Source organism: Heloderma suspectum, chromosome 1 (assembly GCF_057233095.1).
Source record: "Heloderma suspectum isolate Gila_16-S chromosome 1, 16-S_ref, whole genome shotgun sequence".
Classification (NCBI taxonomy): domain Eukaryota; kingdom Metazoa; phylum Chordata; class Lepidosauria; order Squamata; family Helodermatidae; genus Heloderma; species Heloderma suspectum.
In genome coordinates this window covers 50,755,768-50,768,248 of record NC_139458.1, presented here as the reverse complement: position 1 = coordinate 50,768,248, position 12,481 = coordinate 50,755,768, and the positions used below count along the sequence as shown (strand labels likewise).

The 12,481-nt window shown below is 42.7% G+C and overlaps 1 protein-coding gene across 1 annotated transcript in view; it reads left to right on the top strand.

Moving 5' to 3' along the window:
* Positions 1 to 3,789, top strand: part of VSX2 (visual system homeobox 2) — a 38,171-nt gene extending 34,382 nt beyond the window's left edge. The window contains exon 5 of the mRNA XM_084827097.1: positions 1,061 to 3,789. Within this exon, the coding sequence (XP_084683223.1) occupies positions 1,061 to 1,455 (395 nt within the window). The 3' untranslated portion in view covers positions 1,456 to 3,789. The remainder of the gene's footprint in view (positions 1 to 1,060) is intronic.
* Positions 3,790 to 12,481: the final 8,692 nt, after the last annotated feature.

Genomic DNA, 12,481 nt, shown 5'->3' with positions numbered 1-12,481 from the left:
AAGCAGACCAAAGGGAAAATATTTCCCCTCCGATCTCTACCAAGGCCCCACCCGCAGGAGCCATGTGGCACAGCTGATTGGCTCCTAGGGCTTGGTCTGCATTGTGTCCAGGCAGCAAGCCCACTTAGAATGTTGCTTGCCATGCAGAATAGGAGATGGAAAAATCCTCTTGCTCCAGGCACAGTGAGGGCCCCCTGGTAAGCAGGGACGTATTGTTTGGTTGACTTATCGTCCCTGAATTTGTCTGATAATTTTAAAGCTAGTAGCCCTCACCATAGGATTAACAGATTTCCTCTTGCACTCCTGTTTGGCTCTTCTCTTCTGCTTTTCCAGACTAATTCTACAAAGTTAATTTCTGGCTTCTAACAAATGTGCTGCATACGCCTGTCTATTACGTGAAACTCAAGAGTTGAAAGAAAGAGATGCAAAGGGGCTAGGATGTATAAGAAGAAAGCAGAAGCTTCTTCCCGGCCCTGTAGGTGATAACATAACTAGATTTCCCTCACCACGGCCTTGTTCACATACAGAATTGTTGTAAGAAGCACATCCCCTCCACCATTTCATCTCTGTTAGCTCAGAACTGCATAGTCTGCTAGAGCTAGGTGGCCCCATAGCTCTGGATTCCTTTTCTCCCACCCACTAGGCTTCTGCAGTACACAGTTCCTGTCTCTTAGATGTCCTGGATTGTGTCTTCTGAAATAACAGCCTTCTATGCATTTCTCAAAACTGTACCTTCCCACAGGTTCCCTTCCCAACACTGTTGTCCCTACATGTGGACAATTCATTCCCCACAGATTATCCCGGGCCTTATCCTGTCTAAAATGTACAGAATTGGCATCAAGGTTACAATGCAAGAAGAAATAAATGCAGGTGTAAAGTTAGTTCAGTGCGGCATTAGCCCAAGTATCTTGCCTAGGTTTGGCTGTCTCTGTTAGAGAACTGGCCTGAGGTCACCCTCATGCAGGGCCCAGCGCAACGGGCTCTCTGTGTGACTGCTGTGTGAAGCAAGGCTTTCTGCTTTTCCTTAATTCTGGCCTCTCTTTATCTTTGCTGTTTTCAGTTCAAGATGGCTTTCCCATGCCCAGGCGCTTTTCTAAACCCGAATACCAACAATTCTTTTTAGGGATGCACAAAAAATCTCTGGAGGCAGCGGCTGAGGTGGGAAGGAAGCCGGAGGTGGAACGCCAGGCCCTGCCCAAGCTTGACAAGAGTGACAAGGAAGAAAGGGGCCCAGATTCCAAAACCACCATTTCCCAGGAGGAACTGAGAGAGAACAGCATTGCTGCCCTCAGGGCCAAAGCTCAGGAGCATAGCACCAAAGTCCTGGGGACCATCCCTGAAGATTCTCCTACCCCAGTCAGGAAGCCAGAGAAAGAGGAAGAGGCAGCCACAGCAGAGGATGAACGGCAAATGGAAAAATCAGATTTATCACAAGAGGAAGAGAAGCTGGTTTAGAATGAAGGGAAATCTGCCATCCCCTCAAAGACTGACTCCTCTAGGAGCTACAGCCTTCTCCTCCCAAACTAATGGGGTCCCTCCTGCAGCCCCATCACACATGGAGGAAGGCCCCAGTTGGTCTCTGTACATTTCAGGAAGCCACAGGCTAAGGCTACGTTCTGTTGGGTGTGTCTAGGGACTGATCCCCCTCAGGAGCCTATGCCCCTGCAATCCCTGCCCTCAGGAGCACTTGCTCTGCTATCTCCCTCAGTGGTAGTGGAGGGGGGCGGGGAATACCATCACCATCTTAGTCCAAGAGGAAAATTAAGCTAGCTAGGATTTTTTCCTCAACACCAGCCACTAAACCAGTGTTGGGTCTTTCCTCTCTTTTCCCTTCATTCAGTCTTTGTTGCCCCATTCTCACCCTCATCTTTAAAAGGCATCTTTCTATCATGTCACTGTATTCCATGGTCAGAGTAAGCCTCTTTCTCCTTGTCTCAGTCAGGTTCCTAGCTTTCCAGGAGAAGAATTACCCGTTCTTCATATTTATATGTTAATTTATGTAAATATATACATGTTTTAAACTGCCCGTTGCCTAGCATCGAGGGCAAGTTTAAAAAAAAAAAGGAAGCTACTCCCTCCTCCAAATGTCAGGTCAAATTTAAAGCTGGCCAGGTGACAACCCTACCTCATAGCAAGTCTCTCCCTCACAGCAATTTCTAAATTGTTGTTGGTGGAAGAGGCCCAGGCATCCTTCCAGTGCAATGTGAATTTTCTTTGCAGAATATATGGCCCTGTTTGGCTTGTTTATGGCACCCAGACTGCAGCATTCCAAAATCCTGACTGTCCTCAGGTAGCTATGCCGTTTTTCCCTTCAGCCTAGATAATTTCAGTAGAAAACCTATGGAAATAATTACCTATAACACTGAGTTGATTCTAAAGGTAGTTTAAATATTTCATCAATTTCTTTCCTAAGGGGAATCTGGCTTGTTCTGAAATGGGAAGGAAACTCATAATCACTGAAGAGAGGTGCCAAGGTTTCTTGGGTGTCATATTGTCTGATCTGGAAGCCTAGCCCCTTCCTCCCAATCGTGGGTGTATAGGATATTGCAGGTTTAGTTGATGATGAGGAAAAGGCACTCTGCATACACTCTGTTACTTATATTCCAGGGGTTATACCTGGTATTCAGAACCAGTTTCAGAGCTTTGCCCTTGTGACCCTTGGCTGAGATTAAGCCTAAATTGGAGCTCTAGAGTCTGGATAGTTGGTTCATGGTTCTCAAATGGAAGTCAAGAAGTGGAAAATAACAGCCATCCTCTGACAGTAACATTTCTGGGGAGGGAGCTTACAGTTTTCACTTGTGTTTTAAAAGCCTAAGGGTGTTTCCAGATGAGGCTTTTGTTGTGCAATCACACTGCCTCATTCATGGAATTTGACAAGGGGATCAGATTACATTATCTTCCATTGGTAGCCCTACTGTGCTTTCCCGCTGCTTTTTCCATCTTTTTTCTTCCTGGGAAAAATCTGTTAAGTAAGAAAAGACTGAATAGTTGCATAATGCTTTTTGATTGGTAGTGCTAGGAACCCTCCATTTGGAAGCACCCCAAGAGTCTTAGGGCTATGCATAGGTCAGCATTTGACTTTCAGATGAACATGTGAGCTGACTTCATTGTAATGCATTGTATTTAAGGTGATATGGAAGTTCTGTCAGTGGTATTTGATCATCAATTATCACACATGCACATCATCAGTTAGCAGATGGTGGATGGATTGAAAGAGCCTATATAAAGCAGACTGCTTGTGTGCATTTCACCTATCTTAGTCATGTGCAGTTAAACTATTAGGTGAATAATTTCTTCAATATAAGTTACATGAAATAAAGCACTTATGGACTGCTTGGTGTCCAAGGGTAAAAGGAAGTGCTTACACGCCCAGTGACTTTGATAAGCAGTTAACTCACAGGCATTGACATGAAGCCATGCACACTATCATAAGAAATCACCTCTGTTCCATAGAAACATGGATCTCCTATTCTTCTGTGAAGGCCCCTGGACAGCAAGTCCAATGTTCCCTTTCCTGTCCTTCTTTCCAACAAGAGCTCTTTTTACCTGAAGTTGCTGTTTTATTTGTTTATGATTGATCTTCCCTGCCCACATAATCCCTTTCTATGTCCCCCAGTTCTTTGGCGTGTTAGATTATAGCCCACAGTGTGTAAATAATGTATATATGGTGAGAAAAGTTGGTATTTGAGGTGTTTAAGATACAAAGTTGTAACAACCAGTCATTTGAAACCTGTGATTTTTGTGCCATTTTCTGTAAAGATATAAATCAGAATAAAACTAAACTAAAGATGGGCAAAACCAATGCTGTAGCGCACCTCAGGGTTCTCGATGAAAAATGGATGACCAAGTTCTGTTAGTATATTTGTACAATTAATACACAGTTTAGACTGCAGATGTTCTGAGATGGGGCTGCATGCAAACATGGGAATAAAAATTACTGAGACAAGCAGGAAAATATAAAAACAATGGAGATACCTAGTGGAAGAACCTTGGGGAAGTTATAAATGTCTACCATATTCTCAGTCTAATATCCTTCATTTCAAGTAGCTGTTCACTGTATGATCTGAATTCTGGGTTCTTATAGCATCATGAGTTATTTGGTTAGAAGATTTGGGTAAAGGGATTTTACTCTGGCAACAAAAAAAGTTCTTATATCCCAAATACGTATATAGATACACAAAATAAATCACCCAGTGTTAAGAGCATAAGAAGAGCCCTGCTGGATCAGACCAAGGTCCATCTAGTCCAGCATTCTGGTCACACAGCAGCCAGCCAGCTGTCGACCAGGAACCCACACGCAGGACAGAAGCACAACAGCACCCTCCTGCCCATGTTCCCCAGCAACTGGTGTACACAGGCTCACTGCCTCTGGTACTGGAGGTAGCGCAAAACCATCAAGACTAGTAGCCATTGATAGCCTTTTCCTCCAGGAATTGGTCTAACCCCCTTTTAAAGCCATCCAAATTGGTGGCCATCACTACATTCTGTAGTAGAGAATTCCATAGTTTAAGTATGTGCTGTATGAAGAAGTACTTCCTTTTATCTGTCCCGAATCTCCCACGGATCAGCTTCGTGGGATGACCCCCGGTTTTAGTATTGAGAGAGAGAGAGAGAGAGAGAGAGAAAAGTTGTCAAACTTTGAGAAAGAAGTGTGGAACAGATTTACCAACCATCATCACTTCAGTGCTAAAAATAACACCAAACATAAAGATACAAAAGAAGGGTTAAAAGTTCAAGACCCTGGCTTCATGTTGAAAATTGGCATATTTTTCCTCTATTATTAGCCTGATCATCAACTATATTTACAGGAGGGTCTATTTGAGGAGGGGTGGATGGTGGTCTGCTAGGCACTGTCCAAAATGGATTGCCACTAAGTCCTGTTGCCGCTCTCTCCCCACACATCTTTCTTGCTTCTGGTGGGGGGTAGATTTGGGTTCACTCATTGCTGATCCCTACTTTATTGTGCTTTGATGCCCTGTGAAGCATTTGGTGCTTCCAAACCATTCACGGATCTCATGTTAAGAATTTACAAGTGCGTATGTCTAATGCAGGTTACATATTCCATAAATTAGACTCTGTGGGTAGTATCCAGTTGTGCCCCAGTGTTAGCACTAATGGCATTACACTAGTGTAAACCAACGATTGTGCAAAATAACTAGCATTTGCTAGGGCAATGGGGGAAAGCAGCAACTTGCCAGCAAATTGTCGCTTTTTTCCATCGCCTTAGCAAGCAGTAGTTATGTTGCACAACTGTTGGTTTACACTAGTGCAATGTCATTAGCACTGGGGCACAGTTGGAAACTACCCTATAGTTACATTTTGCATTTACTTCATGCATACATTTGTGATTAGCCCTTCTTTTTTTGTTAGGGTCAGTTGTGTACTAGGCATAAACAATATTGTTGGCTCTGTAGGAAACTGTTCAACCAGAAGTGGCTGTGGATCAACAATGAGTTCTGTTCTTTGTATAATAATGATGAGTGGGGTCACTGGTGATATAGAGTTAAGAAAGACAATGCATTGTTAGAACACAATTATTTTAAATGCCCTTTGCATTCACTGAAGTACCTTTTGCCTGGGACTGTATTGGGACAAATACTCAGACCATAGAGAGCAACAGATGGGGTTTTGTCTTTGCTTTAAGCTTTTACTAGTATCTTTATGTTGTATAAATATTGGAGTTCTTTATAATCATCCCAATGCTAAAACATCCCATGATTCTGAGGCAAATAAACCATAAGAACATAAGAGCCATGCTGGATTAGACCAAGGGTCCAGCATTCTGTTCACACAGTGGCCAACCAGCTGCCCACAATTAGGACATGAGTGCAACAACACCCTCCTGCCCATGTTCCCCAGCAACTGGTGTACATAGGCATACTGCCTCTGATACTGGAGGTAGCATATAGCCATCAGGACTAGTAGCCATTGATAGCTTTCTCCTCCATGAATTTGTGTAATCCCCTTTTAAACCCACCCAAATTGGTGGCCATCACTACATCTTGTGAAAGTGAATTCCATAGTTTAGCTATGTGCTGTGTGAAGAAGTTCTTCCTTTTATCTGTCCTGAAACTCCCACCAATCAGCTTCATGGGATGACCCTGGGTTCTAGTATTATGAGAGAGGGAGAAAAATGTCTCTCTATCCACTTTCTCCACACCATGCATAATTTTGTATACCTCTGTCATGTCTCCCCTTACTTGCCTTTTTTCTAAGCTAAACAATCCCAGACGATGTAACCTTTCCTCACAGGGGAGTTCCAGCCCCTTGATCATTTTAGTTGCCCTTTTCTACATAAATCCAACAATATATTTTTATTTTGTTATATGCTATATTTTATGGACCTATTAGGGCCTAAGCAGATGAAGAAGAACAAAGTTGGAAGTATGGTTTTTCCTTCACATGGGAAAACTAGGATTTAGGGGCTTGTGACATCATGACCCCACAAAGTTTAGAATTAATTTAAAAAGTGACGGTTGCATTTTAAATCAAACAAAAGACTTTTAGCTGAGCAACAGACAGGGAAATGTCAGGTGGAAGTGATTAGTCACTTATCAAGAATTCCTTTCAGGAATTTGTCTAGCACAGACTTCCCCAACCTGGTGCCCTCCAGATGTTTTGAACTTCAACTTCCATCAGCCCCAGGCAGTATGGCCAATACAAAAGTACAAGGGTGAACAGACTTCAGGCCTAGGGGATCTACTTTCTTTTTTGCTAGAAGTTAGAGATCCTCCAAGTGGAGGCTTGTGTAAATATCATACAATTTGAATTACAGTATTTTGAACCCAGGAATTTGTTCTGAGTGTCAGAACTGAATGGAGCTCACAGTCCTTCCACACAAAAATCTACTTCTAGTTAACCCAAGCTCACTTCATTTCAGTGTTATAATGCGGGTTGGGGGCTATAGTCATTTTGTTGCTGCTACTGTTAAATAATTAGGAGTTAGAAATCCTTGCTGATCTACTACTGATCATCCAGAGATCTGCCTTCTGCCCATCCCTGGTCTAGCATGAAGTCAGGGGCTGGTCCATATGACAATTTAACTGAGCTACATTGTCCTCAGCCCTAGGCCAATATTTGCTCTTCAGACTATGACAAATGGGATGAGGCAGGGTAGTAAAACTACAAACAATTTACATATGCATCTCTGCAGCATTGTAGATGGTCCAATATTAATTGGAATCTTATAAGCCAAACCACCAGCAAGAGGGATATCTTATCAAATAAAGAAAGAAAAGAAAAGAAAGCAAATATAACTGCACATTCTACCACTGCTCCATGTTGTGGAGGGAAACTATGGGACCAGGATCCTTAGATGAGAGGGATGGATAAGAAGGATAGTCATAACGCCCCTCCAAACACGCACCCACTGCCTCCAGCCTGCCAGTTTCCATTTTTCCTAATAGGGTGTGGGAGAAGCAGTGGGTAAATGATATTTGCTCAGGCAGCTCACTAACCCTTCTGTCCAATTTCTCTTCTTCACGTGGAATGCACAAAGAACAGGGTATTTTAACGAAAAGGAGGGTGGGGAGTCACGGTGAACAATTTATACACACAGTATACAGGTAAAACAAATAATCAGAGTGTATTGAGTCCAGCCTAATAGTTACTGTAAAGGCTCTAAATTAGAGCTGAATGGGGTATGGCTACCCTTGAAAGACCAGGTCCACAGCCTGGGGGTCATTTTAGACTCTCAGCTGTCCATGGAGGCTCAGGTGTCAGCCGTGAGCCGGACAGTGTTGTACCAACTCCATCTGATACGGTGGCTGCGCCCCTACCTTCCCGACCATCTGCTCCCATCGGTAGTACATGCCCTGGTCTCCTCTCGTCTAGACTACTGTAATGCACTCTATGTGGGATTACCCTTGAAGACAGTTCGGAAGGTGCAGCTGGTGCAGAACGCAGTGGCTTTCCTGATTAAAGGCAGCCACTGGCGAGATCACATCACTCCGGTGCTAAAGGAGTTGCACTGGTTACCAGTTGTTTTCCAGGCCAAATTCAAGGTGTTGGTTTTGACCTTTAAAACTCTATGCGGTTCCGGCCCAGCCTATCTCAAGGAGCGCCTCCAGCAACACCAGACAGGCCGCTTAACAAGATCAGCCTCAGATGGCCTTCTCTCTGTCCCATCAGCCAGGATAGCTAGGCTGGTGAGGACGAGGGAGAGGGCCTTCTCTGTGGTGGCCCCCACTCTGTGGAACTCCCTCCCTAGGGAACTCCGCCATGCCCCCTCTTTAATGAGCTTCCGCCACGCACTGAAAACTTGGTTATTCAGGCAGGCATTTGGGGTGGGCTAGGGTATTTTTAAATAATGTCTTAATGTATAATTTTACTGTTTTAAATTGTACCATTGTACATTGCCCAGAGTGGCCGGGTGACCACCCAGATGGGCAATTAAGAAATTAAATAAATAAATAAATAAATAGGGCCCTCAGGATCTGTTGGGCCTGTGACTACTGCAGGTTCATGTGTCATGAACAACTGTGGAGTTGTTGCAGGTTGTGGGCTGCACAAAGGGGAGTCGGAGCTGGGCCACTGCTATGTTCTTTTCTACAACTGCTCTTTCAAAAGACAGCTCTTTTGCAGTCCCTGGTTCTCTGTTTCTTCTCAATTCTCTTTCACACTCCAGCAATTTCTCCTTTGAATAAAAAATCTGCTTCACTGCATGTGTCCAGCAGAGGACTACACTTCTCTTGCAGGAAAACACAAAAGGGTTTGTATGTGTCCCTTCTGTGTGAAAGGCTGGGACTGCCTGCTTTATTCTAGCCAGATGGGGTCACTAGCAGACCAGTATTTGTTACTTTTAACTCCAACACCCTTCAAAGATAACACCCTTCCCACATAAATTGTAAAATTGTCTTTAAAAAACCATTTTATGCTCTTTTAAATTACTTTTGTGCATTTACAGCACAGCCACAATACAAGGTCAAAGATTATTCTTTCTGCAGCTGAGGGTCACTGTTTCTTAAAAAATTTCTTCTATTTTATTTTTATTTTAAATTGTTTTTAGGCTAGCTTGAAGGGTGGAACCTATTTAAAATAAAACATGATATTTCAATAACTTTACAAAGACTACATGCTCCCCAATGATACCTTTGTCTCCATGGCTTTGGAAGTCCCCTATCCGTAATTTAAGAAACACCAGTTTAGGAATTAAGTATGAAGCCAGCAAGTAGTGCCTCTGTTAATCATTTAACCACAAGTGCAATAAACTGTTACATCTCTGCTTTGGCATCTTCTAAAATTTATACTGGAATCTGAAGGAAAGAGCTACATTAACTCAAATGTGTTTTCATCTTTTAGCAATTTATTGATACCGACTGTAATAAGTGATACCCCATTCACTTTGCCATACAGTAGAAAGGTTCTGGGGCTGGCAAAGTAGAGATTTTTCTTCATTATGCCACAGACATGCACAGAACAGAAGGGCACGTATATGAGCACAGTTACACCTCATAAAGAGGAAAAACCTAAGGTTATATATATGGTGTGGTGGCTAGTTGTCTGTAATGTCAGTGTAAGTGCCATCCTCACAGCATGGCATGATAGTCTTACTTGCTGGAATGAAATTTACTTTTTTTAACGCAATGTCACTATGGAAAACAGCAGTTCCATGACAATGGACACATTTCTTGGCAGTATAGTGATGGCTGTGCAGTTGCCCTGGGAAAACCACAGGAATTCCTAATATTACTTGTAAAAGTATCCCTGGCGTCATTCTTTTGGACCAAACACATAAATATTCTGCACAAATCCTGCAACTAGAAAGAGAAATACACATAGGCACATGCGCATGCACGCACACACACGCTGTGATTGTACACCATCAGAGATTACTGATGCTCCAAGCAAGAATGTTTAAGGTCATATCAGTTGCTGGTGGTTCCCACAGATGGCTCACGCACACTGTGGATTCTCCTCGAATTTCTTTTTCCCACCATTCTCCCATCCCCTGAAACTACAGTGATTGTTTATTATGAAGAAGTGGCAATGTTTCTCCAGTGTGTACAAAGCAAACAGAACCTCCATCTTCAGAGGGAATATACCTCTAGATATCAGCTGCTGGGGACAAATAACAGGGGAAAACTCCTGCCCAGCTTGTGAGCATATAGAGGCATCTGGCTGGATGCTGTTGGATAAAAAAGCAGAATTTGATGAATTTTTGGTCTGATCCAGCAAGGTAGTTCATTCCATTATTTTGTAGGCAGAGACAACAGGGATCCTGACATAATCAAGAATAACTGTAGTTCTAGAGTTGCAAAGAGCCACCACCACAGTGTCACATTTGGTAATGGTCATTCTTTGTTCCTTCACATCATTACTGCCTACTACAATAGCTGTGTAAATTTTACATTGTTTACGCTGTGCAAACTTTACAGGTTTCTGACAGAAGTTCATAACACTTGCAGTTTAGGCACAGAATTATATCTTAGCTTGCTAACGCCTGATCCTTAATATCTGACATTGCAGAGAAACGTTTTAACAGAAGGAATTTATTCTGTCTCTGTAGCCCATAAGAGAATACTTGTTTGCCAAACTTCAGCTTCTTGTACAGCTACTAAAGGCACAGGCCCTCTTTTTACATTTCCCAGAATATTGTATGGTTTATTCATTTGTCCTTGTCCTGCTAAAAGTAGGAGTGGCTCTTTACAGAGCATGTGTGATAGGCTGGTTGAGCAGGCTTGGCACTTGCAAAACAAACGGCAATCAAGAAGTTGCCCAAGGCCGGAAGACACCAGGGTTGGGATCTGTCTACAGGGGGACGTCTTATGCTCAAGTACTAAATATACTCAATTATTAAGTTTGGCATTATCTCTTTTTATTTATAAATCTGAGTCAGGTTTCACCCAAATAGAACCCCCAAGGTGACTTACAGTTAAAATTTGTAACAATTTTTAAATGTTAAAATTAAAATAAAGACCTCTAAAAGCTATTTAGAAAACTTTGAAACAATACCAACAGCAGAAATTGAGAGCAGGAGAGAATCGTAAAATGAAAGTGTAGAGCTAAGAGATTTAAAACATAAGAGATTTCTTGGGTAGGTCCTCAACCTGTGGATAAGCTCATAATGGTAGTAGGTTTCTTGAGGTGTGGGGAGGGGCTGTGGGAAATGTGGTATAACCGGATCTGATTTTGCAGCTCGCAGCATAGGAAAAACAGCAGTTTTTAAAATGAACTAGAAATGTAAAAGCTGTCTTTTAATTCTTATGAAAAGTATGTGTTGGCAGGCCGGGGTGTACCGAACAAATTTTTACTTTAACAGATCAGCTTATCATTTAAGAACACAAGAAGAGCCATTTTGGATCAGGCCAAGGGTCCATTTAGTACACACAGCAGCCAACCCCTCCCACCCATGTTCCCTAGCAGCTGGTATACATAGACTCACTGCCCCAGTACTGGAGGTAGCACATAGCCATCAAAACTAAAAGCCATTGATAGCCTTTTCCTCCAGGAATTTGTCCAACCCCCTTTTTAAGCCATCCAAATTGGTGGCCATCACTACATCCTGTGGTAGTGAATTCCATAGTCTAACTATGCGCTGTGTGAAGAAGTACTTCCTTTTATCTGTCCTGAATCTCCCACCAATCAGCTTCATGGGATGACCCCGGGTTCTAGTGTTTTGAGAGAGGGAGAAAAATTCTCCCTATCCACATTCTCTACACCATGCATAATTCTGTAGACCTCTATCATGTCTCCCCTTACCCTCCTTTTTTTCCAAGCTAAAAAATCCCAGCTGTTGTAAGCTTCTCTCATAGGGGAGATGCTCCAGCTCCTTGATTATTTTAGTTGCCCTTTGGGTATTACTTCTGTATTATAATAATGATAATGATAATTACAATACAATAAAACAAAATTTAAATGGACAGAAAGCTGTGTTTGGCAAAACTAAACATTTCCTAAGAAAATATATGTATTTCTGAATCCTTCTAAACTACCTATAATAAATATTGCAACAACAAACAGCTGAACACAGTTGGGTGCCAACTCTCCAGTCTCCATCTTGATGGCCAAACCTGCTCCTAGCAGAGCAGGCTCCAGGGCAGGGTACAGAGGTGATTGGCGGGGGGGATCAGGGTATGGGAGCACAAAAAATGAGAGGGAGAGACCTATAGCAAAAATCCTATTTTTACAGCTAAGAGTGGTGATTTTCAGACATTCTGTTTCCGGGGAACCCTTTCCACATGGGCTTGCTAGCAAGGAATCCCTGCACTCCTGCCATGGAACTCCTGTACAATGCAAGGAATGGTAAGGAGTGTTCTAGGTCACATGTGCAATTTGTGTGGGGTACTGGCCAAGCCTGTTGAGCCTCATTGTTGCTCTGCTTGCCCCAGAGATTATGTATTCCAGAAAGAACACCCAACACACTTCAGGAGATTTTTGGTGGTGGTAGTATGCAAACTGTCTTTCAAGAAAACTATTGGTCTTGTCATTGAGAAAACCCTGATAACCTTCAAAGGTACCCCAGGATTTCCTAGAAGAACAC